At 43.9% G+C, this 23,646-nt stretch overlaps 1 protein-coding gene across 13 annotated transcripts in view; it reads left to right on the top strand.

The window, feature by feature from the left end:
• The window catches only part of LOC110507521 (unconventional myosin-Ic), a 74,638-nt gene that overhangs the window by 14,680 nt on the left and 36,312 nt on the right, over positions 1-23,646 (top strand). For 2 of the 13 annotated variants that reach the window (XM_090224406.1, XM_090224407.1), the window contains exon 1: positions 7,319-8,944. The exons of 10 other annotated variants lie outside the window; for them this stretch is intronic. In XM_090224406.1, coding sequence (XP_090080532.1) covers positions 8,927-8,944 — 18 coding nt within the window. In that variant the 5' untranslated portion in view covers positions 7,319-8,926. Of the gene's footprint in view, positions 1-7,126; positions 8,945-23,646 lie in introns of those variants that run through there. One more of the 13 variants, XM_090224413.1, reaches the window with a different exon arrangement.

Raw genomic sequence — 23,646 nt, forward strand, 5'->3', positions numbered from 1 at the left:
CGCACAAACTGATCTGGGACCAGGTTAGCATTAAAGATTGTACACAGTGACTGTGTATATATAAACTTAGTTCCTTTCAGTGGTTGTCAGTGCTGGGACCTTGGCCAGCAGCACTGTGCCCCCCCTTCCTGATTGGCCAGCCTGCCAGCCCTGCACGTTAACCTTTACCCAGGTCTACTCCATGACTGCCTGGGCCATAAGCTGACAGCAATCCCAACCAGGTGTGTCCTTGTGTTGTCCCAACCCTGTACGGTCAATGACTCAGCTTGGTAGAGGAAGGGTAGGAAGGGAGAGTGTGTGTCAAAGGGAAAAAAAACTATTCGGGGCGGCTGGATCGGAACAGGGCTGCGTTCAGCAGGACACAACATTGTGGAATGTTGCAGATAGCGGTCACAAATAAAGCTGCCCCGATTCTATCTGCTACATGTCAGAGAGACATGGTTGCAGCCTGGCCGTGGCATTGAGCGATCCACCAGTGTAGCATGTTTGTTCTGTCTCATATGTTTCAATCTGAACGCCAGCCACCCACCCACCGGTGGCAGTGTAGAGGGAGGTAGTAGTAAAAAATAGTAGGAAGTGTCTCCTCTGTCAGTTAATTCGTTGCTGAATGTCAATGCAATTACAGTAGAGCCTCTGGATTGGCAAACCCATTAGCCAAACAACTCACAATGAGTTAACCACCGATCGGCTCCATTTAAATGTAGGGCTCTGAATTAGACAAGGATGTTGCATAGTTCCTCTGTCAGCAACACAGACCCCCTTTTTTAAAATCTCTTCTCAAACATGTAATTAGACTTGAAGTGTCTGTTCAAACTAAACTTTCCAAAACCTCCATTCCAGTGTAATATCACACACTCTCAAACAGTTTTTGCTTTTCATTCAGCTGCAACCAATGTGTGGGAGCAGGGCATGATAAGAGCTTGGCCCGTATGGGAGGAGAAGTCGGAGCGAGTGAAGGAATGCAAACACTGCCGAGGAGATGTGCTTGATAAGAGGTGGAGTTGACACCTGGCGTCGTTTTCGAAGAATCCCTCACCCCAATGACCTATGTGTCTGTCTCTGTCCGCACGGAACTCCCATGCAAACACACGAGTCTCAGCTCACTCTATGGGACACGTACGTTCATACCGCACCCAAGTTTATGTCCAACTATGTGCTTGGATGGATAGCCTGCTGAGTGCACGATGCTGTTCCTTTTAGTGCGATCCACCCGCACGCTGCTGCCGATAGGACTGCATCTCTCAATAAGCTCCTGTCAGCAGTCATCTGATCCTCTAATAACGCTGTCCCAACTGGTCCCTTGGGAGAGCTGTGAGCTAAGCCCTGTGTGTTCAGGTCCTCTGTGTGGGGGTGGGGGGGGGGGCATCCAGTAATTAGGGGGATGTGATGCGTAGAATGAGAGGGTGGGGAGGGCGCTCGTCTGTCTGTGTGCCATTGTGTTTTAATGATTACAGTGCTGTCTGGTCATTCGAGGGTAGTAATAATACCCAATGACCTGCCACAGACACGGGGGTGTGTGTGTGTGTGGAGAAATAACTGTGTGTGTGTCATTGCCTCAGCTGTTGTCTGTGTATTTTCCATCTAAGCAGCTCTAACCCCTGACTCTGCCCTGGGGGTGGTTAGGAACAAGATTCCTGAGATGTTGAAACGTGAAGTGTGTTTGTCCCCAGACTGTTCAGATCTTCCGTTGGGAAAGAGGTCTGTGCTTGCTTATGCTTACACTGTGCTCTGTTAGGCCCAGTGCCAAACCTCGAGTTTCCTAGACTGCTGAATTTATTGCAACGTCAAACCCCGCACAAACTCCCATCGTATGGTGGCTTTCATTATTATTCTCACTCCTGCACAGTCTTTATCTAGTGTCGGCCAATGGGTGAACGTGTGTGTGTGTGTGTGTGGTGTCTGTCGTTGCTTTGAACAATATGGCCGCTCTCGTATCGAACCATATTCACAAAGCAGCTCTGAGCAGGAGTGTTGCTCTACAATCAGTTTTTCCTTTCAAATCGTAATGAATGAGAGGACCTGATCCGAGGTCGGCACTCTTACACAGACACTGGATGAGTACGGGCCCTGCTCTGTTAGGCTCCTGTCCCCTTGTCCATAAACTGCTGTCCTATATGTTCCTATGAGCAGCTGAGCACCCCAAAAGATAATCGGAGCCTGGGTGTGCTGCATGTCAGGCACTGTGTCTGCTGTTGGGAGTCAATGCGGTATGTTGTAACCATGTTTCGGTTAGAGCAGTGAGGAGAAATGGCAGATATATGGGATGGGAGATTTGGCTCCATTTGATACGCTGTCGGACAGATGGAGAGGACTAGAGGGAATTGGATAGAGGATGTTTGGCAGCAGTATGCGGAATCCATTATTTTGTCCTTTTGTGTCGGGCAGCAGTGCAGTTGTTATTGATGTGGAATCGGCCCTCCAGGAACCATACTGAGAACGGGAAAGGCCGCGTTCGACATTCTGGCAACTCGTGCAAATGCTTCTGGTTCAATCGGTTTACACTGGGTCTGTGATGGTAAGCAAAGGATTAACGTCAACCAAACGAAGTGACTCCGTCCCGCCGGCCGACAGCACACTACCTTTTAACCGGAGCTGCCGGAGGAAGGGAGGAAAGTTTGTGTGGCCAGTATTGGTCTTCTATCTCAATAGAGGAGAGGATAAGGGCTGGAGAGTATGTGACTTCAGTGGGAAGCCTCTGTAGACTGTACTCTATACCCCGCAGCCTGCTGCCTGCAGCGGGAGCTGCCCATATAAGGCTGTGTGGGTATAAATAAGCCTGAGAGGGCCCCTCTAGCCTGGGGGAGGAGACCAGAGAGGGAGGAGGGAGGACAGGCGCAGCTGCCCTATTTGTACTGTACAAGTAGGAGTTCCTGCTGGATGGAGCCAGCCAGTGGTGTGCACGGCAGTCTCCCAGATATTGAGACTGGGACGAAAGAGAGGGAAGAAGGGGTGTTGGGGTTGACGGGGTGGGAATGAGAGAAATGTTTGGAGTTCCTCCTACTGCAAGTCTCCACGCGCCCCTGTTGACTCCAAAGGCTTGTGTTCTTTATCTCTCTGTCTGTGTGTGTGTCTGAGAAACAGTGTGTATTCCCTTTGTTGGGGGAATTGCCATTTGCCCTACAGCCCTGTCCCTCACACGTCTTCACACTGGACCAGTTGCCCTGAGGGCCCGGGTCAGGCTCATCTCAACTGAGATGATGGGGGAAAGGTGGTGAAGAATCACTTGTCCCTAAAGATCAGTTTAGTAGTTGAGCCTCTAATGATGAATAGTAAGAAAAAGCTGATCCCAGACTAGGGTGTAGCCTTATTGTGAGCTAGACGACTGCCCCATTCACCTCGTCCACACAGAGGAATCTCCACTGATTGATCTAGACTCTGCTTGCGTGTGTGTGTGTCTTCCTCCTCCTCATTCCTGCTGGGGTAATGGGGGGGGGGGGGGGGGGCTAGGCTGGCTGGGATAACGTCTTTATGGAACACTGGAGACACTTTAGGAAATGCCTGCGCAGCCCAAAGTGCTGGCTCAGGCAGAAAAGAGGAGTGTGTGGCAGCGTGCGTCTCTGGATGAGAAGGAGAGGCAGCCAGATGTGTGTGTGTGTGTGTGTGTGTGTGTGTGAAAGGGGGAGAAAGCACTCCATTTTGGCCTGTTTGCTTCCGTTACCCTTGCAAGCAAACAGCCGTAATATTGCTTTGTCTAACTCTCCTTGGTGACCAGATAAATGTTGACACTGTTGGCGGCAGTACAATCCTCTGTAGATAGACACCTAGGGGCTGTAAATGGCCCAGAGATTGTAAATGTGGTTATACTTGCTGATGCCACCCAGTCTGCAGTACATGATGCCAAGAGCAAAGATGGACAAGGATGCTCGATTCTTTCCTGCAGATGAGCAGCATCACACCACTGTACAAATAATCATGTTTGTCTGTTCTGTTGCACAATGGGTCCTGCCTTGTGATCTCATTGTCCTGCCTTGTGATCTCATTGTCCTGCCTTGTGGCTCATTGTAATGGGTGGAATGGACTGTATGGAATGGAGTCAAATGCTGTTTCTATGTGTTAGATGTGATTGGGACCATTCCAATGTTTCCATTCCAGCCATTGCAATGAGCCCGTCCTCCTATAGCTCCTCTCACCAGCCCCCTCTGGTCTCCCTGTTCTAGTGTGTGTGTGACCTGCAGTAATGCACGTCTTTGAGTTGTTAATGTATATTATAACTTTAACATTAAAAAAATGTTTTATTTCACTTGGTCCCCCCCCCCCCCCCCCCCACTTCAATGGTCATGGGGTCATTTTTTATTACCATTTTCATTATTTTATTTCACCTAGTCTTGTTGGATTTTCACTTCACCCTGCAATCACACCTGCAACCCTGTACGTGTGGCTATTACACCCTCTGAATCCTACAAGTTCTATATTCTAGAGGAATGTAATGGAGTTCACTCACTCGCATGTGTTATGGGGACAGATGCTCTGTAATATAGTCCCTCGGCCCTGTCAGGCCTAATAGCCTGTTCACTGTGGAAACAGCTGTGTATGGAAAAGTGGACGGCGACAGCACACTCACAACCCGGTGCTGCCACAATGATTCACAAAACCCAGAGAGGAAGAGGGGCACAGCAAGGGAGTCCGATGGAACGGGAAGCAGCCCTGTGTCAATATAACACTGTCACCAAAGAGACGGCGTTATGACAGCGTGATGTTACAGCAGAGTATGAGCTCATTAGCATCCTCTTTGACCACACTCTGAGACTGAGTGTCTCTCTCTCTCTCTCCTCTCTCTCTTTTTGACTGGCTCTTTCCTGCCCACATGGCTTACATTCTTCTGACCTGACATCATAGGGGTCTTTCATCTTCTCCTCCTTCGTCCCCTTTCCCTCCCAGTCAAGCCTCCTCACATTGGCTTCTTTCACAAACTGAAGGTTACCGTCCCTCTTTAATCTATATGATAATATATCTATAATATAGACCTCCCTGCACCTTTCCCTGTTCTTTCAACTGATCGACAGACAAGCTAAAGTTGTCACACACAAGCATGCCACACTCGCACACCTATGAAACGAGACGGAGACGGAGGGTAAGGCTAGTGAATAGAAGGCTGACAGTCAGACGGTCTGGTTACTGTCATCGTGGGGGAAGATGGCTGCAGAGACTGAGAGAAGAGAGAGATAATAAGAATGGGATAAGATAGGGAGATGACACTACTTGAGGGCGTAAATATTTGTTTAGTGTTATAATTCTTCATATGTGACTAATTAGAATGTTTAATTTAAGAGGCCCGTCATCCTGTTTATCATTCCGAGGCTACAGAAGACACTGGTTGCGTTCCAGGCAGCCCTGTACAATGGATTCTAGCCTGCCAGATGTCATATCAGAGCTTCATTTGTGGTTCATGCAGCTCGTCTGCCTTTAGTCGGTCTGGAACGTGGCCACTGTCTGCAGCTACTAGGGCCGGTCTCCTGGGCTAAGAATTTGTGGGGTTGAAATAGTAGTGTTCTGTGAAGGTAATGGATGGTGGACAGTAGCAGTGCGTTGGCACCGGGCCCAGCTGAATAGAACATGGTGGGTGGATGAAGCAAGCAAGGACGTGTGCCTGTGTGTTTCTCACAGAGCTGCAATTTTTCTCCCGATGACTCACTCTGTAAACTAAGCTGCTCTAGCTCAGCGGAGGGGTGGGGTCATGTTTACTGTATATACAGTACCAGACAACACCATCATATTGTCCTTCAACCATATGTTGATTTAAGCTGATGAGTCACCGGCAATAGTTAAGGGTTGTCATAGATTTGTGTCGCGCAATGAGCTATCTCCCGTACTAGCGATATGGGTTTGCCCCTACAACGGGGAGAGGCGATGGGAATTGTGGGTTTGTGTGTCCCTGTTGTAGCAGCAACGAGTGCTACAGAGAGAGGGAGGAAGTAATTGTGGGTCTAGATGAGGGGAGAGAGAGAGAGGAAGTGACATAAATAGGGGAGGGGAATAAAATAAGTGTTCTGTTTTTTTTCCCCTCAGCATTCTGTTTGGTGTGCTATCAGTGTTTCACCCTCAGCATTCTGTTTGGTGTGCCATCAGTGTTTCACCCTCAGCATTCTGTTTGGTGTGCAATCAGTGTTTCACCCTCAGCATTCTGTTTGGTGTGCTATCAGTGTTTCACCCTCAGCATTCTGTTTGGTCTGCTATCAGTGTTTCACCCTCAGCATTCTGTTCTGTTTGGTGTGTTTTCCCTAAAGTGGTGTGGTTAGGGACAAGAAGTGTTTCCACTCTGGGAACCAATGAAGGAGGAGCTGGATCCTAGTCACCATGTGCGTCTTCTGTCGTCCTCCCCACCAGATGTGTGTCTGTACAGTATGTCCTGCAGTATGTGTCGGTTCTGCTGCATTCACTCCAGCCCAGGTTCTGGCAACACCGTTCGAACTGAGACGGACTGGCACAGTGCTTGGCTGCCGTTTTAAACTTCATAATGTCCCAAGTTGTAATCACTTCAGACACACTTGGTGCACGTAGTCTTAAATTCATCAAGTCTTTTTTAATTTCAGACTTGATCCAGTAGGAGGGTGAGGGAGGAATGTTGAAGGACAGAATAAAAGGTGTAGTGTAATGAAAGGAAGATAAGAGGATACAACATAAGCCTTAATATCAGACAGATGTGAAGAAATAGTCTCCTGACTCTTGATAACGTTGTTCATGTTTGTTGCGTTGCCAAGGTTATATCCCCTTTTTACAGTCACTTGACAACAGTGCAATTTACAGCCGGGCCATAAAGGCTGAATTTGAATTGGTCCTAGACAGCAGACCTGGGTTCAAATACTATTTGAAATCTTTCAATTCGTTTTGAGTGTTTGCTTTAACCTGCCTGGGGCGCCAGATGGTTGGGGTTTGGACTTCTATTGGTGCCAGACAAGCTCAATCAAGTACAGCTAAAGTATTTGAAATCATTTCAAATAGTAATTGAACCCAGGTCTCTCTCTAGAGGCCATGAGGTCCTGACTGAAAGATGTGGGAGAGGAAAGAGTTAACCACCAGGACCGATGCATACTGGTGCATACCCCCCCCCCTGTTCAGCACAAATATGCTACATCAGCATGACTGTGCACAATGTACAGCCCCAATGTATGCCAATGAAGCATTGAGCATTCTGTCAACATACACTTGACATGGATGTAACCAATGCTAAAGTCACTGCAAATCTGTCTGATTTCTTTTTGTTGTTTTGTTCTCTGTCCATTTTTATTGTTTTTCCTTCATTCTCGGTTTGTTCTCATGCCCAGCGGTGCCCATGTGAGAGTGGGAGAGAGTGAAAGAGAGCGAGAGAGTGTGTGTGTGTGTGGTGTGTGTGTGCGCGAGCGACCGAGAGAGAGCGTGACAGACCGAGAGAGAAACTCACACCGTCTGGAAAACATTACTCAGATTCCTGCAGGCGGGGGCTCTGATTATGTTGGCAGTGGCGAGAGGTAGAGACACGGGTATGAACTACAATCCCTGAGTTCTGCAGCGTTTATTGGAGATTACACACAACTATAGACTATGTTTTTGAACATTGAAGGTGAGGTGAAGTTTCTGTCTCGTTCCTCTGTCACATGCTACTACTGCCAGCTGAGCAGTAGGCTTGTCCAATAGAGGGGGCTGTAGAGCGCTGTCAGCAGGAGCAGCAAGCGGGGGGGGGGCTGCAAGGCTGCAGACAACAAGGGTAATCATGGACAGGTTTATTTTACCTGAGCTGTGTTAGGGGCTGGCCTGGGGCAGGAAAGAGAGCCACCAACCCCCAACATCCTCACCTGGGTGCATGAAACGGAGGAAAACGGACTGAAACAGAAAGGGAATATCTGGCTTTCACATTACTGAGCCGAACTGAACAGAGCTACACCAAGCTGTACTGAGCTGGCCTGGTTCCGCATCACCTAGAACTGTGCTGAAAAGGACCATGTGAAAATGAAACGATATCTGAGCCAGATATTATTCCATTTGGTTATTATAAATCTAGATGGTTTCCTTTTAAAAGCAGTATATGGACAAGAAGAGACTGCAATCCACACTGATCTTGTTGTTCCACACTGATAACCTTTTTTCTAGTTAAGCAACAGTACATAGGTTTCCTTAACTATCCCTTTTTAAAGCTGCAATATGTCTTTTTTTCTGGGGACCTGACCAAATTCACATAGAAATGTGTTTTATAGGTCGCTTTCAATGAAAGCAAGTCTAAGAAGCGGTAGATCTGTTCTATGTTCGCTATTTCTATGCGTCCCGGTCTTTTGTTTTTTGCGTCTTTTACTTTTTGTACATCAGCTGAAAAATGTCATTTGCTTGGTTATGAAACATTTTTATTTCACAGCGGTTTAGATGATAGAGTGATTCTCTACACCAGGGCTTCCCAAACCCGGTCCTGTCTTTCTGTGTAAGTCGTCCTATATTCTCCCATAGCCCCTCACAGGTCCCCCTCTCCTTGTACAGAGGGACACATTTTCCATTTCTTCTTTTTTTCCCCTCTCTCCAGGGGTGGTTGAGTCCAGATGTGTGCTTGGAGATGTTTTTGTGGGATTTTTTTTAATGCCCCATCTGCCTTGTTTTAAGAGCAGAGGAGTCGGAGAGAAACTAAAACTAGTTCAAAGCTAGTGTTTCACCTTCCACTGTAAATCCATTGTTGGGCCCTGTGCTGGAGGAGAGAGGGAATGAGAGAGAAGTGTCACTACACAGAGACTGCTTACTCTGTAGAAAGAGGGAGGGAGAAAGAGAGCGAAGAAGGTAGAGCGAGAGAGTGACCAACTGAGAGGGAGAAAATAAGTAAGAGGAGAGGTGACGGCAGCTGGGTCGCTCCTACACATGGCTCCGGAGAAGTTATAAAAACAAAAGTTGTGCGATCGCTCTGACGTGGACGACTCACATTCTGGTAGCATAAACAATTGTTAAAGCCGACCAATAAACAGGAAGGAGAGAGATGAAGTACAGAGCCACGGTAAGAAAAGAACTGCACGCTCACACACTCATTCTGCTCAAAGGCAGCACTCAGCAACACAACAGTATAAGTGTCATGGTGTGTGTGTGCTTCAGTTTAAATGGTGTACTTGTGTTGGTGCTTAAGGACATGCGTCTAAGGGCAGAAAATCTGTCCCTGTGAAGGGGAGAAGGAGCTGATCGGTGGAGGTTTCGCCTGTAGAAACTTTATTCAGAAAATGTACTTAGTGTGAATTAGTTGCGTCACAGCTTTGAAAGTCAGTGCTCTTGAACTGCAAGGACACAGGAGAGAGGGGAATGTACAGTGAGGGGGAAAAAGCACATTTGATCCCCTGCTGATTTTGTACGTTTGCCCAATGACAAAGAAATGATCAGTCTATCATTTTAAATGGTAGGTTTATTTGAACAGTGAGAGACAGAATAACAACAAAAACATCCAGAAAAATGCATGCCAAAAATTGATTAGCATTTTAATGAGGGAAATAAGTATTTGACCTCTCTGCAAAACATGACTTTGTACTTGGTGGCAAAATCCTTGTTGGCAATCAGAGGTCAGATGGTTCTTGTAGTTGGCCACCAGGTTTGCACACATCTCAGGAGGTATTTTGTCCCACTCCTCTTTGCAGATCTTCTCCAAGTCATTAAGGTTTCGAGGCTGACGCTTGGCAACTCAAACCTTCAGCTCCCTCCACATATTTACTATGGGATTAAGGTCTGGAGACTGGCTCGGCCACTCCAGAACCTTCATGTGCTTCTTCTTGAGCCACTCCTTTGTTGCCTTGGCCGTGTGTTTTGGGTCATTGTCATGCTGGAATACCCATCCACGACCCATTTTCAATGCCCTGGCTGAGGGAAGGAGGTTCTCGCCCAATATTTGACGGTACATGGCCCAGTCCATCGTCCCTTTGATGCGGTGAAGTTGTCCTATCCCCTTAGCAGAAAAACAACCCCAAAGCATAATGTTTCCACCTCCATGTTTGAGGGTGGGGATAGTGTTCTTGGGGTCAAAGGCAGCATTCCTCCTCCTCCAAACATGGCGAGTTGAGTTGATGCCAAAGAGCTCCATTTTGGACTCATTGTGGTCTCCCACAACACTTTCACCCAGTTGTCCTCTGAATCATTCAGATGTTCATTGGTAAACTTCAGATGGGCATGTTATGTGCTTTTTTGAGCAGGGGGACCTTGCGGGCGCTGCAGGATTTCAGTCCTTCACGGCGTAGTGTGTTACCAATTGTTTTCTTGGTGACTATGGTCCCAGCTGCCTTGAGATCATTGACAAGATCCTCCCGTGTAGTTCTGGGCTGGTTCCTCACCATTCTCGTGGAGTTGCAATGATCATGAGGTGAGATCTTGCATGGAGCCCCAGGCCGAGGGAGATTGACAGTTCTTTTGTGTTTCTTCCATTTGCGAATAATCACATCAACTGTTGGCACCTTCACACCAAGCTGCTTGGCGATGGTCTTGTAGCCCATTCCAGCCTTGTGTAGGTCTACAATCTTCTCCCTGACATCCTTGGAGAGCTCTTTGGTCTTGGCCATGGTGGAGAGTTTGGAATCTGATTGATTGCTTCTGTGGACAGGTGTCTTTTATACAGGTAACAAGCTGAGATTAGGAGCACTCCATTTAAGAGTGTGCTCCTAATCTCAGCTCGTTACCTGTATAAAAGACACCTGGGAGCCAGAAATGTTTCTAATTGAGCAGGGGTCAAATACTTATTTCCTTCATTTAAAATGCAAATCCATTTTTGACATGCGTTTTTCTGGATTTGTTTTTGGTTATTCTGTCTCTCGCTGTTCAAATAAACCTACCATTAAAATTATAGACTGATCATTTCTTTGTCAGTGGGCAAACGTACAAAATCAGCAGGGGATCAAATACTTTTTTCCCTCACTGTAGCTGGGTTTTGACCAAGATGCACCAGTTTCACCTGACACCAACCTGAGCACATAGCCAGTTTCTCCTGAGTCTTGACACTGACCCACTTATAATCCATCTATGAGTTCATCTCCTAAATTCCCTTCCTATCCAGGGTCGTATTCATTAGGCACCAAAACAGAGGATAACGGACTGAAACAGCGAGGGACTACCCAAACATGTCCAATAAGAAATTCTCGTTCTCCTTTTCCGTGTCAAGTGTTCCGTGATGAATACCACCCTTCTATCACTTCTATGCGGTATCTATGTGGAGGTATCTGTTTTTGTTGGTGTGTTTGCTCCACCACAGTGTTGTAATGGCAGGCCTGTGTTGTGAGGCAGGGCCTGGATTCTTTGGCGCTGACTGGGAGTGAGAGGGATGATGTTAATGAAGCTACTGTCAGTCTGTCACAGCACCGAGGCAGGGCTCCAAGTCTTCCCCAACCCTACTGCATGTCTTCCTGTCACTGTCACCGCTGCTGCCTGGGGACACGGATGTGACTCTGACTCTCTCTGGGGGAAGGGGTCTGGGGAGGTACGACTGGGTGCATCTCAATCTGTTTCTTCCTGAATTGTGCACTTGTTCACTACAACCCACAAATTTAAAACCATTGGATTGGTGAAGGCATAGGCTAGGAAGTTTCCACCATGTACGTATGTATACCAGTCATTTTAATTTCAAATAATATATATTTTTTGGTCATGCCCCAATGTGTTTGGCTCCTACCAGCATGTTGTCCTCAGCTTACTTTAAAACCCCTCTGAGGGGTGTGGTCACTTGAAAAAATTCCCATGGAAAACCATTGATTTTGAGTGGTATTTCCACCACCTAATTCAAAATCCCAATTCAACCCCTGGTTGTATGCCTGTGTTTTGATAGGCCAAATCTGCTGATTTGCACAGTTTCCTGTGTGTTTTGATGACTTCAGGGACACGGTACGTAATCAATGGAGTGCTAGTGTGTATGAACCAAGGCTGCTGTGGCCCTTCAGCTAACTGCACTAATGAGGAAGACGATGGACTAGCCCTTTTTGAACAGAGTCATATTCACTAGACACCAAATGGAAGAAAACTGACCGAAAACTGAGAGGGACTACCTAAACTTGTCCAATAAGAAAATATATTTTTTTGTCTCCCATCATGTAAGGAGTGCATTAGAAGTTGTCCACACTAGGTGGAATGACTACAATATTTTGACTAACAGCAATATGACCTGTCATTCCTGGGTCCTGCTAGTCTCTCAATGAAAGCAGCACTCTCTGAGACTGCAATCAAAGCTACTCGTACTATATGCGTATACAATACTTGAGCCTGCAATAGATGACTCTACTATTTTCTCCCGCTCTCTCCCCATCAGTAGCTCCTGATTTAGAATCTCATTGGGAGGAAATGCTGTTTATTTTAGTGGCACACTGCAGTGAGGGGATGGTACACAGAGAGACACACACTGATGACAGAATACACCGAGTGTCCCCTGAGAGACTGAATGTGCAGTCGCCCCTGGCTCTTATTGGCCGTGCGGTTGCTTTTCTTCTCTTTAATTGGCTGGTTTGCTATAGTGAGGAAAGGACTAATTTGCGTGAAGGTAAAGTTTGGCGGAAAGAAAGAGAACCGAGCCATTGATTTGAACCTGTTGACTGGTCTTCTTGGAATGCTCTAGCCCTATGTTGGGTCTGTGTTTCGGGATGGACATGAATCGTATACCTTGTCCTTTTGAAGGGGGATATTGTTTTCTACCACAGCTGCCCGTATGAGTGGGATATGGAAAATGTTTTCACCTGCTAATGTAGAGCTATTGCAGTCACACTAGTCTGTCCACTTTCCCCTATACACGTATGTGGGTCAAAGACGTTAAATGATTTCAAAGTAGCAAAAAAATAAAACCGCAATTACAATTCTCTAAAAGGCTTTTTTATGTATATTGGAGTGTCACGTATGCCCTTATATTAGTTATATGCAAGAATAAAGCCAATAATTCATTTTTGTGATTCATATGAATGTACCCTAGTAAAATGTCATTCATTATAACACTCTGTCCAGTGTCTGTGTTCTTTTGCCCATCTTAATCTTTTATTTTTATTGGCCAGTCTGAGAGATGGCTTTTTCTTTGCCACTCTGCCTAGAAGGCCAGCATCCCGGAGTCGCCTCTTCACTGTTGACTTAGAGACTGGTGTTTTGTGGGTACTATTTCATGAAGCTGCCAGTTGAGGACTTGTGAGGCATCTGTTTCTCAAACTAGACAGTCTAATGTACTTGTCCTCTTGCTCAGTTGTGCCCAGGGGCCTCCCACTCCTATTTCTATTCTGGTTAGAGCCAGTTTGCGCTGTTCTGTGAAGGGACTAGTCTACAGCGTTGTACGAAATCTTCAGTTTCTGGGCAATTTCTCGCATGGAATAGCCTTCATTTCTCAGAACAAGAATAGACTGATGAGTTTCAGAAGAAAGGTATTTGTTTCTGGCCATTTTGAGCCTGTAATCGAACCCACAAATGCTGATGCTCCAGATACTCAACTAGTCTAAAGAAGGTCAGTTTTATTGCTTCTTTAATCAGAACTACAGTTTTCAGTTGTGCTAACATAATTACAAAAATGTTTTCTAATGATCAATTAGCTTTTTTTTGTGATAAACTTTGATTTGCTAACACAACCTGCCATTGGAACACCGTGTGATGGTTGCTGCTAATGGGCCTCTGTACGCCTATGTAGATATTCCATTAAAAAAATCTGCCGTTTCCAGCTACAATTGTTATTTACAACATTAACAATGTGTTCACTGTATTTCTAATCAATTTGATTGTATTTTAATGGACAAAAAAATTGATTTTCTTAAAAAAAAAAAGATATTTCTAAGTGACCCTGTACTTTTGAACGGTTATGTGTACACACAGACACAGAGAGAGACAGACCGACAGAGCTTCACATCCGTCCCTCTTTTTCAAGCATTGAGGGGGGACTCCATGGCAGTCAATCACCATCAAACGTTACTAGAAACTTGAAGTAGGCCACTGATTCAAATCATGGAAAATAGTGGTTTCATTAGACCTCTTTTTTGAAACGGCTCATCCAAAGTCTGCCATTGTAAACCCTGATTGATTTCGCCTTCAGTAGGTTCTCAGTATGTTTCCATGTGAAATATTTCTACAGTAACACTTCCTGTGAATACCTGCATTTATAAACGTTTATGACAAGCTATCCATTCTAACTCGCCATAAACGCACAAATAGCCGTTCAAAAAAATTCTATATACTCAAAGGTGACGCTTTAAAAGTGAAAGTGCTCAGCATACCCTGTTGTGCTTTGAAACACATCTGGACTGTTTTAATCATTTAGCTTCCTTCCTAAATGGCCACGTGTGACCTCTACTTGCGGCCATGGAAAACCCAGGAGCTTCACAGTCAGCCTACAACCTCGAGAGAGAGAGAGGACCCATGACGGCTATCCCCTGTCAGTTCTGTAGCGAGTCCCAGGATGTAGTCGCGTGTATGATCCCATAATGTCTGTGAACCTGAATCATCCATCTGTGCTGGCTCTCTTTCCTTCTGTGTTACTCCCTTTTTTTAATAACAAGATAGAGGAGAGCCAGACAACTGATTCATAGTGGAGCATTTTTCAAAAGGGAAAAACTCGAGAGGCTAACCGTGCTCTCCGTAGAAGCAGATTATACCCATGTTTGTTTTTAGTTACGCTGGCTGTGACAGAACTGGGGAATGGCCGCTGTTCTTCACTTTCCCACAGACATAAATCCCTCCCTATTTTTTGTCATGCTGCCTTTTAGATGAGCCGAGGTAGACTGCAAACGGAATGTCATTGTTTTCAATGAGAGAACGATGCTAAATGCCGTTCGGGCTGCCGGTGAATGCCGTTCGGGCTGCCGGTGAATGCCGTTCGGGCTGCCGGTGAATGCCGTTCGGGCTGCCACTGTAGACGGGACCAGGGGCGGAGCCAGAGGGGTCTCCGGGGTGACACTGGACACCCCTGACATCTGATATGCAACCCCAAAATGTAATTTGCTATTGGCAGTTTGATGCTGATTGACATCTCATTTCACCTCTTGTTGAAAGAAGCATTTACTTTGACGTTCGACAGGGAAATTTTCAAATCGAGGACTAGGAAGAGAGAATATTAACGTTGGTTGCGAGAGACCTAAGAATAAGAATAACCTACAGAAGAAGAGAGAATATTTCCACAGCTCCACGAGCTTCGCGATTGGCGAATGCATCATATTTGATGCAAGTTTTAAGGTTTAGGGGTTTGTTTGTTTCCTGAACAACTTTTACGGAAGTTGAATCGCTGTGTAAGTTAATGTTAGACCTTTAGTTCCATTAACAGACAGTTAATCAGATAAGGGAGATCTGTTCCCAATTTAGCCTAACATTGTTTACATCTGTGTTAGTAATACACGCATATACAGTACAGTGTGGTAAGTTAGAGTATACGAATGTTTAGTTGATGTGGGGTAACTAGTAGGGTACAGCTGTCAGGGTTCAGCAAGTTAACATTCAGCAATTTGAAATCCACTAACTCAGATTTTTGTACTTGAACTCAAAACTAACCGTTATTATCAATCTGTTAACAGAAACACCTTTACGATAGCAAACGGGCTAAGACATGATAGCTAGCTAAGTTACTTACTGCAGAGTAGGGAGTCTGTTCCTAAAGGACACAATGGTAGGCCAGGCCTGTACTTTAAACTACACATTTTAGTTAGCAGCTTTTAGTATCTAATCTTGTGGATCCCTTAATTATACATTTCGATAGAGATATGACACATTATTTAACGTGTATTTCAGACATCACAAGATCCAGAGAAGAGGGTCCTGTACAGCCGTGTTTTCAAACATTTCCCAGAACTCAGCATGGTTCAAGGAAAGGGGCTTTCAACAGCTCCTGGTATAAGGACAATTCATGGCTTGAATATTCTCTAAGTCAAGACCTACACCTGTAGGTTTTTTTTCTCTGCCCAGGTCAGCTGAATCTGCCTTCACATCACAGTCAGGTTTTTGTATCTGGGAAAAGGTGCTGTTTAAAGATTCTGGGTTTTAGTTCCATTTGAAGGCAGAGCATCATATCAATGCTATGTACAGTGCCTTGCGAAAGTATTCGGCTCCCTTGAACTTTGTGACCTTTTGCCACATTTCAGGCTTCAAACATAAAGATATAAACTGTATTTTTTGTGTGAAGAATCAACAACAAGTGGGACACAATCATGAAGTGGAACGAGATTTACTGGATATTTCAAACTTTTTTAACAAATCAAAAACTGAAAAATTGGGCGTGCAAAATTATTCAGCCCCTTTACTTTCAGTGCAGCAAACTCTCTCCAGAGATCCAATGTTGACCTAAATGACTAATGATGATAAATACAATCCACCTGTGTGTAATCAAGTCTCCGTATAAATGCACCTGCACTGTGATAGTCTCAGAGGTCCGTTAAAAGCGCAGAGAGCATCATGAAGAACAAGGAACACACCAGGCAGGTCCGAGATACTGTTGTGAAGAAGTTTATAGCCGGATTTGGATACAAAAAGATTTCCCAAGCTTTAAACATCCCAAGGAGCACTGTGCAAGCGATAATATTGAAATGGAAGGAGTATCAGACCACTGCAAATCTACCAAGACCTGGCCGTCCCTCTAAACTTTCAGCTCATACAAGGAGAAGACTGATCAGAGATGCAGCCAAGAGGCCCATGATCACTCTGGATGAACTGCAGAGATCTACAGCTGAGGTGGGAGACTCTGTCCATAGGACAACAATCAGTCGTATATTGCACAAATCTGGCCTTTATGGAAGAGTGGCAAGAAGAAAGCCATTTCTTAAAGATATCCATAAAAAGTGTTTAAAGTTTGCCACAAGCCACCTGGGAGACACACCAAACATGTGGAAGAAGGTGCTCTGGTCAGGTTAAACCAAAATGTAACTTTTTGGCAACAATGCAAAACGTTATGTTTGGCGTAAAAGCAACACAGCTGAACACACCATCCCCACTGTCAAACATGGTGGTGGCAGCATCATGGTTTGGGCCTGCTTTTCTTCAGCAGGGACAGGGAAGATGGTTAAAATTGATGGGAAGATGGATGGAGCCAAATACAGGACCATTCTGGAAGAAAACCTGATGGAGTCTGCAAAAGACCTGAGACTGGGACGGAGATTTGTCTTCCAACAAGACAATGATCCAAAACATAAAGCAAAATCTACAATGGAATGGTTCAAAAATAAACATATCCAGGTGTTAGAATGGCCAAGTCAAAGTCCAGACCTGAATCCAATCGAGAATCTGTGGAAAGAACTGAAAACTGCTGTTCACAAATGCTCTCCATCCAACCTCACTGAGCTCGAGCTGTTTTGCAAGGAGGAATGGGAAAAAATGTCAGTCTCTCCATGTGCAAAACTGATAGACATACCCCAAGCGACTTACAGCTGTAATCGCAGCAAAAGGTGGCGCTACAAAGTATTAACTTAAGGGGGCTGAATAATTTTGCACGCCCAATTTTTCAGTTTTTGATTTGTTAAAAAAGTTTGAAATAACCAATAAATGTCGTTCCACTTCATGGTTGTGTCCCACTTGTTGTTGATTCTTCACAAAAAAATACAGTTTTATATCTTTGTTTGAAGCCTGAAATGTGGCAAAAGGTCGCAAAGTTCAAGGGGGCCGAATACTTTCGCAAGGCACTGTATGCTTGGACTCAGCATCAAAGGGTTATTGACAGCAACTCATCAATGTTAGATGTCATAAATGAGGACCGAAATGTTTTTGGGATGAAAGCTGTACTTACATTAAAACAATTGCAGATGTGCTCCTATTAACTGCCACTCAAAATATAGTGCAGAGAGATCAGAGAGTCTGACTCTCACAACAAGGGTCATTTTTTGACAATCTTAGAAGAAATAGCAAAGCATGACCCTCTCATAGAGAAAAAGGATGAATGCATGTGGCAATGTTAAGTACACAAGCCACCAAATCCAGAAGGAAGTTCTTGAGGGCTTAGCTGAGATGGTGCAAAGTGAAATGATAAGAGAAGTACATCTTTAGTGTCATTTTTAAAGAAAAAATAACTTTATTTGTGAGGTACTAATACAACGGGGCCATCCAAGCTTTTTACACCTTTTCAGTCAGCTGAGAGCTTGCAGCAGGTCTCACAAAAATGATAATCGATTGCCTTGGAAAAACATGGTCTGGACTACAGAAATTATCTTGTGGGACAATGACGGTGCATCAGTGGAGGCAAGGGGCCTTCTTTCTCAGAGAGATTTAAATTTCAAAGGGATTTTGGTTACCTTTTGTAAAGTGCTTGGTGATGCCAAATGTATTTCTGACATGCTCCAATCAAGCTCTCTTGACCTAGCAAGGGCTGTGGACCTAGTAGGTGCCCTTACAGACACATTACAGGACTACAGAAGTGAGGGTTACTTTGGAGAACTATGGAAAGAGGTTGAAGAGATTGCAGAGCACTGCAAAATATGTGTACTAAAAGACAGCCTAAAACGAGTTTAAGATTTCACGACTCATTGATGAGCCCTGTTGGACAGAAAAAATAGTAACCAAAGTGATGGTATGAGCTATCTTATCAGGTGCTTGACAGTCTCACAGCTGAGCTGCAGAGGTGTTTTTCAATGTAGAATTGTGAGACAATGCAAGGGGTCCAGTCTCTCAACCCAAAGAGTACAACATTCTTGAATGAGGAGCCTCTGTTTGCCTTTGCTCAGACCTTTGAGTCAGATTTAGAGGACCTCAAAACATGAGGTTCATCAAACCAAGTGGCTTCTTGAAAAGAGAGAGAAAAGGGGAAGGGACAGACCGTCTCCTCTCCTTGACATTGTTGTGTTTCTAGAACCTTATAAAGAGGTCTTCCATGAGCTACTTCCACTTTGTAAGATTTCTATTGTTACACCAGTCAGCAGTGCTTCTTGTGAAATAAGCTCCTCAGCTTTAAAACTGTTGTCCTAGGGTGGGTTTTAATCAGTGGTTGATGACAGATTAAGTCACCTCTGAATTCTCAGGGTTGAGTCAAGGAGGGTACGCGCCCTCAACACGGATGAATGTGTGAAACATTTTGGCAGTTCTCACCAGAACTGCAGAATTATGCTGTTTTTAAGTCTACCTAGGATAATTTGGCACTTAGGCGGTCTGGTCATGATTAAAACCTGCACTGTGTACTAGCTAGTACACTGACATTCTAAAATGATAAATCCAAAGGGTATCTTGTCACATTTAATTTGGTCTTGATTAGGACAATTCCAAAACTTTTCTTTGCTATTAGTTAACATAATATATATGAGCATAAATATGATACTGTAGTTTAATATTGATGGGCACCAAAATTATTTTTATTTTTCAAGTCCAATTCTGCTTGATACCTGGTATGTCAAATTGCAGTGCTTTTGTGTTGTAAATAAACTGCAATATCCTTGGTGCTTGAGCTTTATTTTCTGAAAATATTTTGGATATTCAACATTTATAGACCCAGATTATATATTCATGGAAACAGTGACCCGTGTGTGTGTGAGAAATTGAACTGCAGTTCTGAGGTAGAGACACTGACTAGTCATAGTATGTTCAATAATTCTAGTGAAGTGTGGTCCAAAAGGGTCACTATCTGCCACATTGAAGAACTCCGGGTTAAGTGAATTATCACGTCTACCTCTAATCAGCAATCATAGGATTTATTCATGCTCCTTAGATGCCACATTTTCTGTCATGGTCTTTGGACCCCCTGAAGTAGCCTTGGCCACCCCATGTACAAAACTCTACTTCCGCTACTGGACGGAACTTGCCGCCAGAGTTAAAATATTCAAATGTTGGCCGTCTGCGGTAGCACTGTTTTTGTTTACTGAAATCACGATAGCAACGCATACAGTCTTGATGGCTTGCTTTTACGGTTACCATCTTGCTTTCTTGTTCCACTATGCTGACGGTTTTGACGGTTTTGACGCCCCTCGTCTAAATGCAGCATTAGTCTTTCTCTTCTATATAGTTAATTTACCTGAGAAAATATGATCAATTAGTGACCTTAAAAAGAAGCCTTTATTCATGTATTAACTACTCAACCCCCTCCATTATGAAAAGGATAACGTAAAATTATATTTAGGTGATAATGACCGATAAGCCGGTGTTTGGAGGATATATTGGCACAGGTGTTGGCAAACCGTGCCAATATATCCTCCAAACATCGGCTTCGAGGGCATGATCACTTTTATACATTGGGTTACCAACATATTCAAATCATGATTTACATATTTTTGTTACTTTATTTTGACCCAGTCGTTCATTCCTTTTGTTCTATATCTATGGACGCGACCCAGTCGTTCATTCCTTTTGTTCTATATCTATGGACGCGACCCAGTCGTTCATTCCTTTTGTTCTATATCTATGGACGCGACCCAGTCGTTCATTCCTTTTGTTCTATATCAATGGACGCGACCCAGTCGTTCATTCCTTTTGTTCTATATCTATGGACGCGACCCAGTCGTTCATTCTAAATGTTCTATATCTATGGACTCGACCCAGTCGTTCATTCTAAATGTTCTATATCTATGGACGCGACCCAGTCGTTCATTCTAAATGTTCTATATCTATGGACTCGACCCAGTCGTTCATTCTAAATGTTCTATATCTATGGACGCGACCCAGTCGTTCATTCCTTTTGTTCTATATCTATGGACTCGACCCAGTCGTTCAGTCTTTTTGTTCTATATCTATGGACGCGACCCAGTCGTTCAGTCCTTTTGTTCTATATCTATGGACGCGACCCAGTCGTTCAGTCCTTTTGTTCTATATCTATGGACTCGACCCAGTCGTTCATTCTAAATGTTCCATTGCCATACTGGTTGGCAACGTTCTTATCTCTTGCTTGCTAGCTAGCCTCTAGCACTTAGCCATCCCGGATCCGGGATCGTGAATACAGCCTCAAGCTCATTACCATAACGCAACGTTAACTATTCATGAAAATCGCAAATGAAATGAAATAAATATGCTGGCTCTCAAGCTTAGCCTTTTGTTAACAACACTGTCATCTCAGATTTTCAAAATATGCTTCTCAACCATAGGAAAACAATCATTTGTGTAACAGTAGCTAGCTAGCGTAGCATTTAGCGTTAGCATTAGCGTTAGCATTCAGCAGGCAACATTTTCACAAAAACCAGAAAAGCATTTAAATTAAATAATTTACCTTTGAAGAACTTCAGATGTTTTCAATGAGGAGACTCTGTTAGATAGCAAATGTTCAGTTTTTCCTGAAAGATTATTTGTTTAGGAGAAATCGCTCAGTTTGGTGCGTCACGTTTGGCTACCAAAAAAACCTGAAAATCCAGTCATCAAAACGGCAAACTTTTTCCCAAATTAACTCCATAATATCGACTGAAACATGGCAAACGTTGTTTAGAACCAATCCTCAAGGTGTTTTTCACATATCTATTCGATGATATATCGTTCGTGGAAGTGTGCTTTCTGTCCTGAATCCCAGGAGAAAATGCCCGCAACTGAAGATTACGCACCATTTTAGACAAAGGACACCAGGCGGACCCCTGGAAAATGTAGTCTCTTATGGCCAATCTTCCAATGATATGCCTACAAATACGTCACAATGCTGCAGACATCTTGAAGAAACGACAGAAAACGCAGGCTCGTTCCTGGTGCATTCACAGCCATATAAGGAGACATTGGAAAACAGAGCTTCAGAAATTCTGCTCATTTCCTGTTTTGAAGTTTCATCTTGGTTTCGCCTGTAGCATGAGTTCTGTGGCACTCACAGATAATATCTTTGCAGTTTTGGAAACGTTAGACTGTTTTCTTTCCAAAGCTGTCAATTATATGCATAGTCGAGCATCTTTTCGTGACAAAATATTGCGCTTAAAACGGGCACGTTTTTTTATCCAATAATGAAATAGCGCCCCCATAGACTCAACTGGCTAGCCAACTACGGCTAACTTACTGTCATGTCAAACAGTGCAGACAGAATAACAGCAAAGTAGCTGCATTTGCGTTTGTTTAAGCTGTTTTCTAGTGACATTTACTTGAATACATCCTTAAAAATGAGTTGAGGCGAGATTTAGTCTGGCATTGAAAATGTGCTTTCTCTCGCCACAACACTGTTGTTCAGAGGAGCTAGCCAACAACACGGTTAACACAATCATTTAAAACTAAAGCTGTACAGACTGCAAACTAGCTACACTTCGTTTCGTTTGAACCTGTATTATAATTAAGCAATAATGCACGAGGGGCTGTGGTATATGGCCATATATTCATATATCCATAAAAATGATGCCAGGTGATTCATGATTTCGACTTGCTGAGAAACGCTCCCTGCCTGTCTGTCTCGTCCCGACTTCCGACCCCTAGACGTTCATTATTATGGGACAGCTGGAGATCGAATTTAAATATCGAAACGATGTTCCAAATGTCCGAGAGACAAACAGCAAGGCTAATACACATCTCTGCTGTTGAAAACTAAATGTTAGTCTAAAATAATGTGAGAATGTCTAGATATTTTTTTATAGTGGAGATCAAGTTTACAATTTGCCTGGCTTGGTTGATGAGACAGTGGATTACGCAGTCAGATTGAACAGAGTAAATAGGCATTTTAGTCATAGATTTAGCTAGTGGTAATTTGTGGAATAGACACCTGCTGGAATGTGGTTTTAATCAACCAGCATTCAGGTTTAGAACCACCTGTATTATAATTAAGCAATAATGCACGAGGGGCTGTGGTATATGGCCAATATACCAGGCTAAGGGCTGTTCTTATGGACGGTGCAATGTGGGGTGCCTGGATACAGCCCTTAGCCGTGGTATATTACAAACCCAGAGGTGCCTTATTGCTATTATAAACTGGTTATCAACTTAATTAGAGCAGTCCAAATCTGTTTGGTCATACCCTTGGTAAACGGTCTGAGGTACCACGGCTGTCAGCCAATCAGCATTCAGGGCTCAAACAAAGTTTATAATATGTAATAATATAACAGGATACCATGGCTATGGACCATTTAGTTGATTCCCTTTCTAGCACCATAACCACTTTCACACAGTGGTGGAAAAAGTACCCAACTGTCAAACTTGAGTAAAAGTAATGATACCTTAATAGAAAATTATTCAAGTGAAAGTTACCCAGTAAAATACTACTTGAGTAAAAGTAAATCTACTTAAGTATCAAAAGTAAAAGTATAAATACATTTTAAATTCCTTAGCAAATGGATAGCCAGGGGCACACTCCAACACAGCAACACAATTTATAAACGAAACGTGTTTAATGAGTCCACCAGATCAGAAGCAGTAGGGATGACCAGGGATGTTCTCTTGATAAGTGTGTGAATTGGACCATTTTCCTGTCCTGTAAAGCATTTGTATTTATTATGGATCAAAATGGAACGAGTACTTTTGGGAGTCAGGGAAAATGTGTGGAGTAAAAGTACATGTGTGGAGTACAAGTACATTTTCTTTAGGAATGTAGCAAAGCAAAAGTTGTCAAATATATAAATAGTAAAGTACCGATAGCCCCAAAAAACTTTAGTACTATCAAGTGTTTTTACTTTACGACACTGCTTACACATCACTCACTGTAACTGCAATGGCTCATGTTTAAATCTCTTGTCTGTTATACGTCAGACTTACAGATGCTGATAATAGCAATGAACCCTTTTCAGCTGCTTGGTTCATCCTGTATATCACAATATAGACCTTTTTTGAAAGCAACCAAAGGGCAACGCTAAGGCTAGGCAAAGGGCAACGCTAAGGCTAGGCAAAGGGCAACGCTAAGGCTAGGCAAAGGGCAACGCTAAGGCTAGGCAAAGGGCAACG

Source organism: Oncorhynchus mykiss, chromosome 27, assembly GCF_057628025.1.
Source record: "Oncorhynchus mykiss isolate SJ-2025 chromosome 27, ASM5762802v1, whole genome shotgun sequence".
Taxonomy (NCBI): domain Eukaryota; kingdom Metazoa; phylum Chordata; class Actinopteri; order Salmoniformes; family Salmonidae; genus Oncorhynchus; species Oncorhynchus mykiss.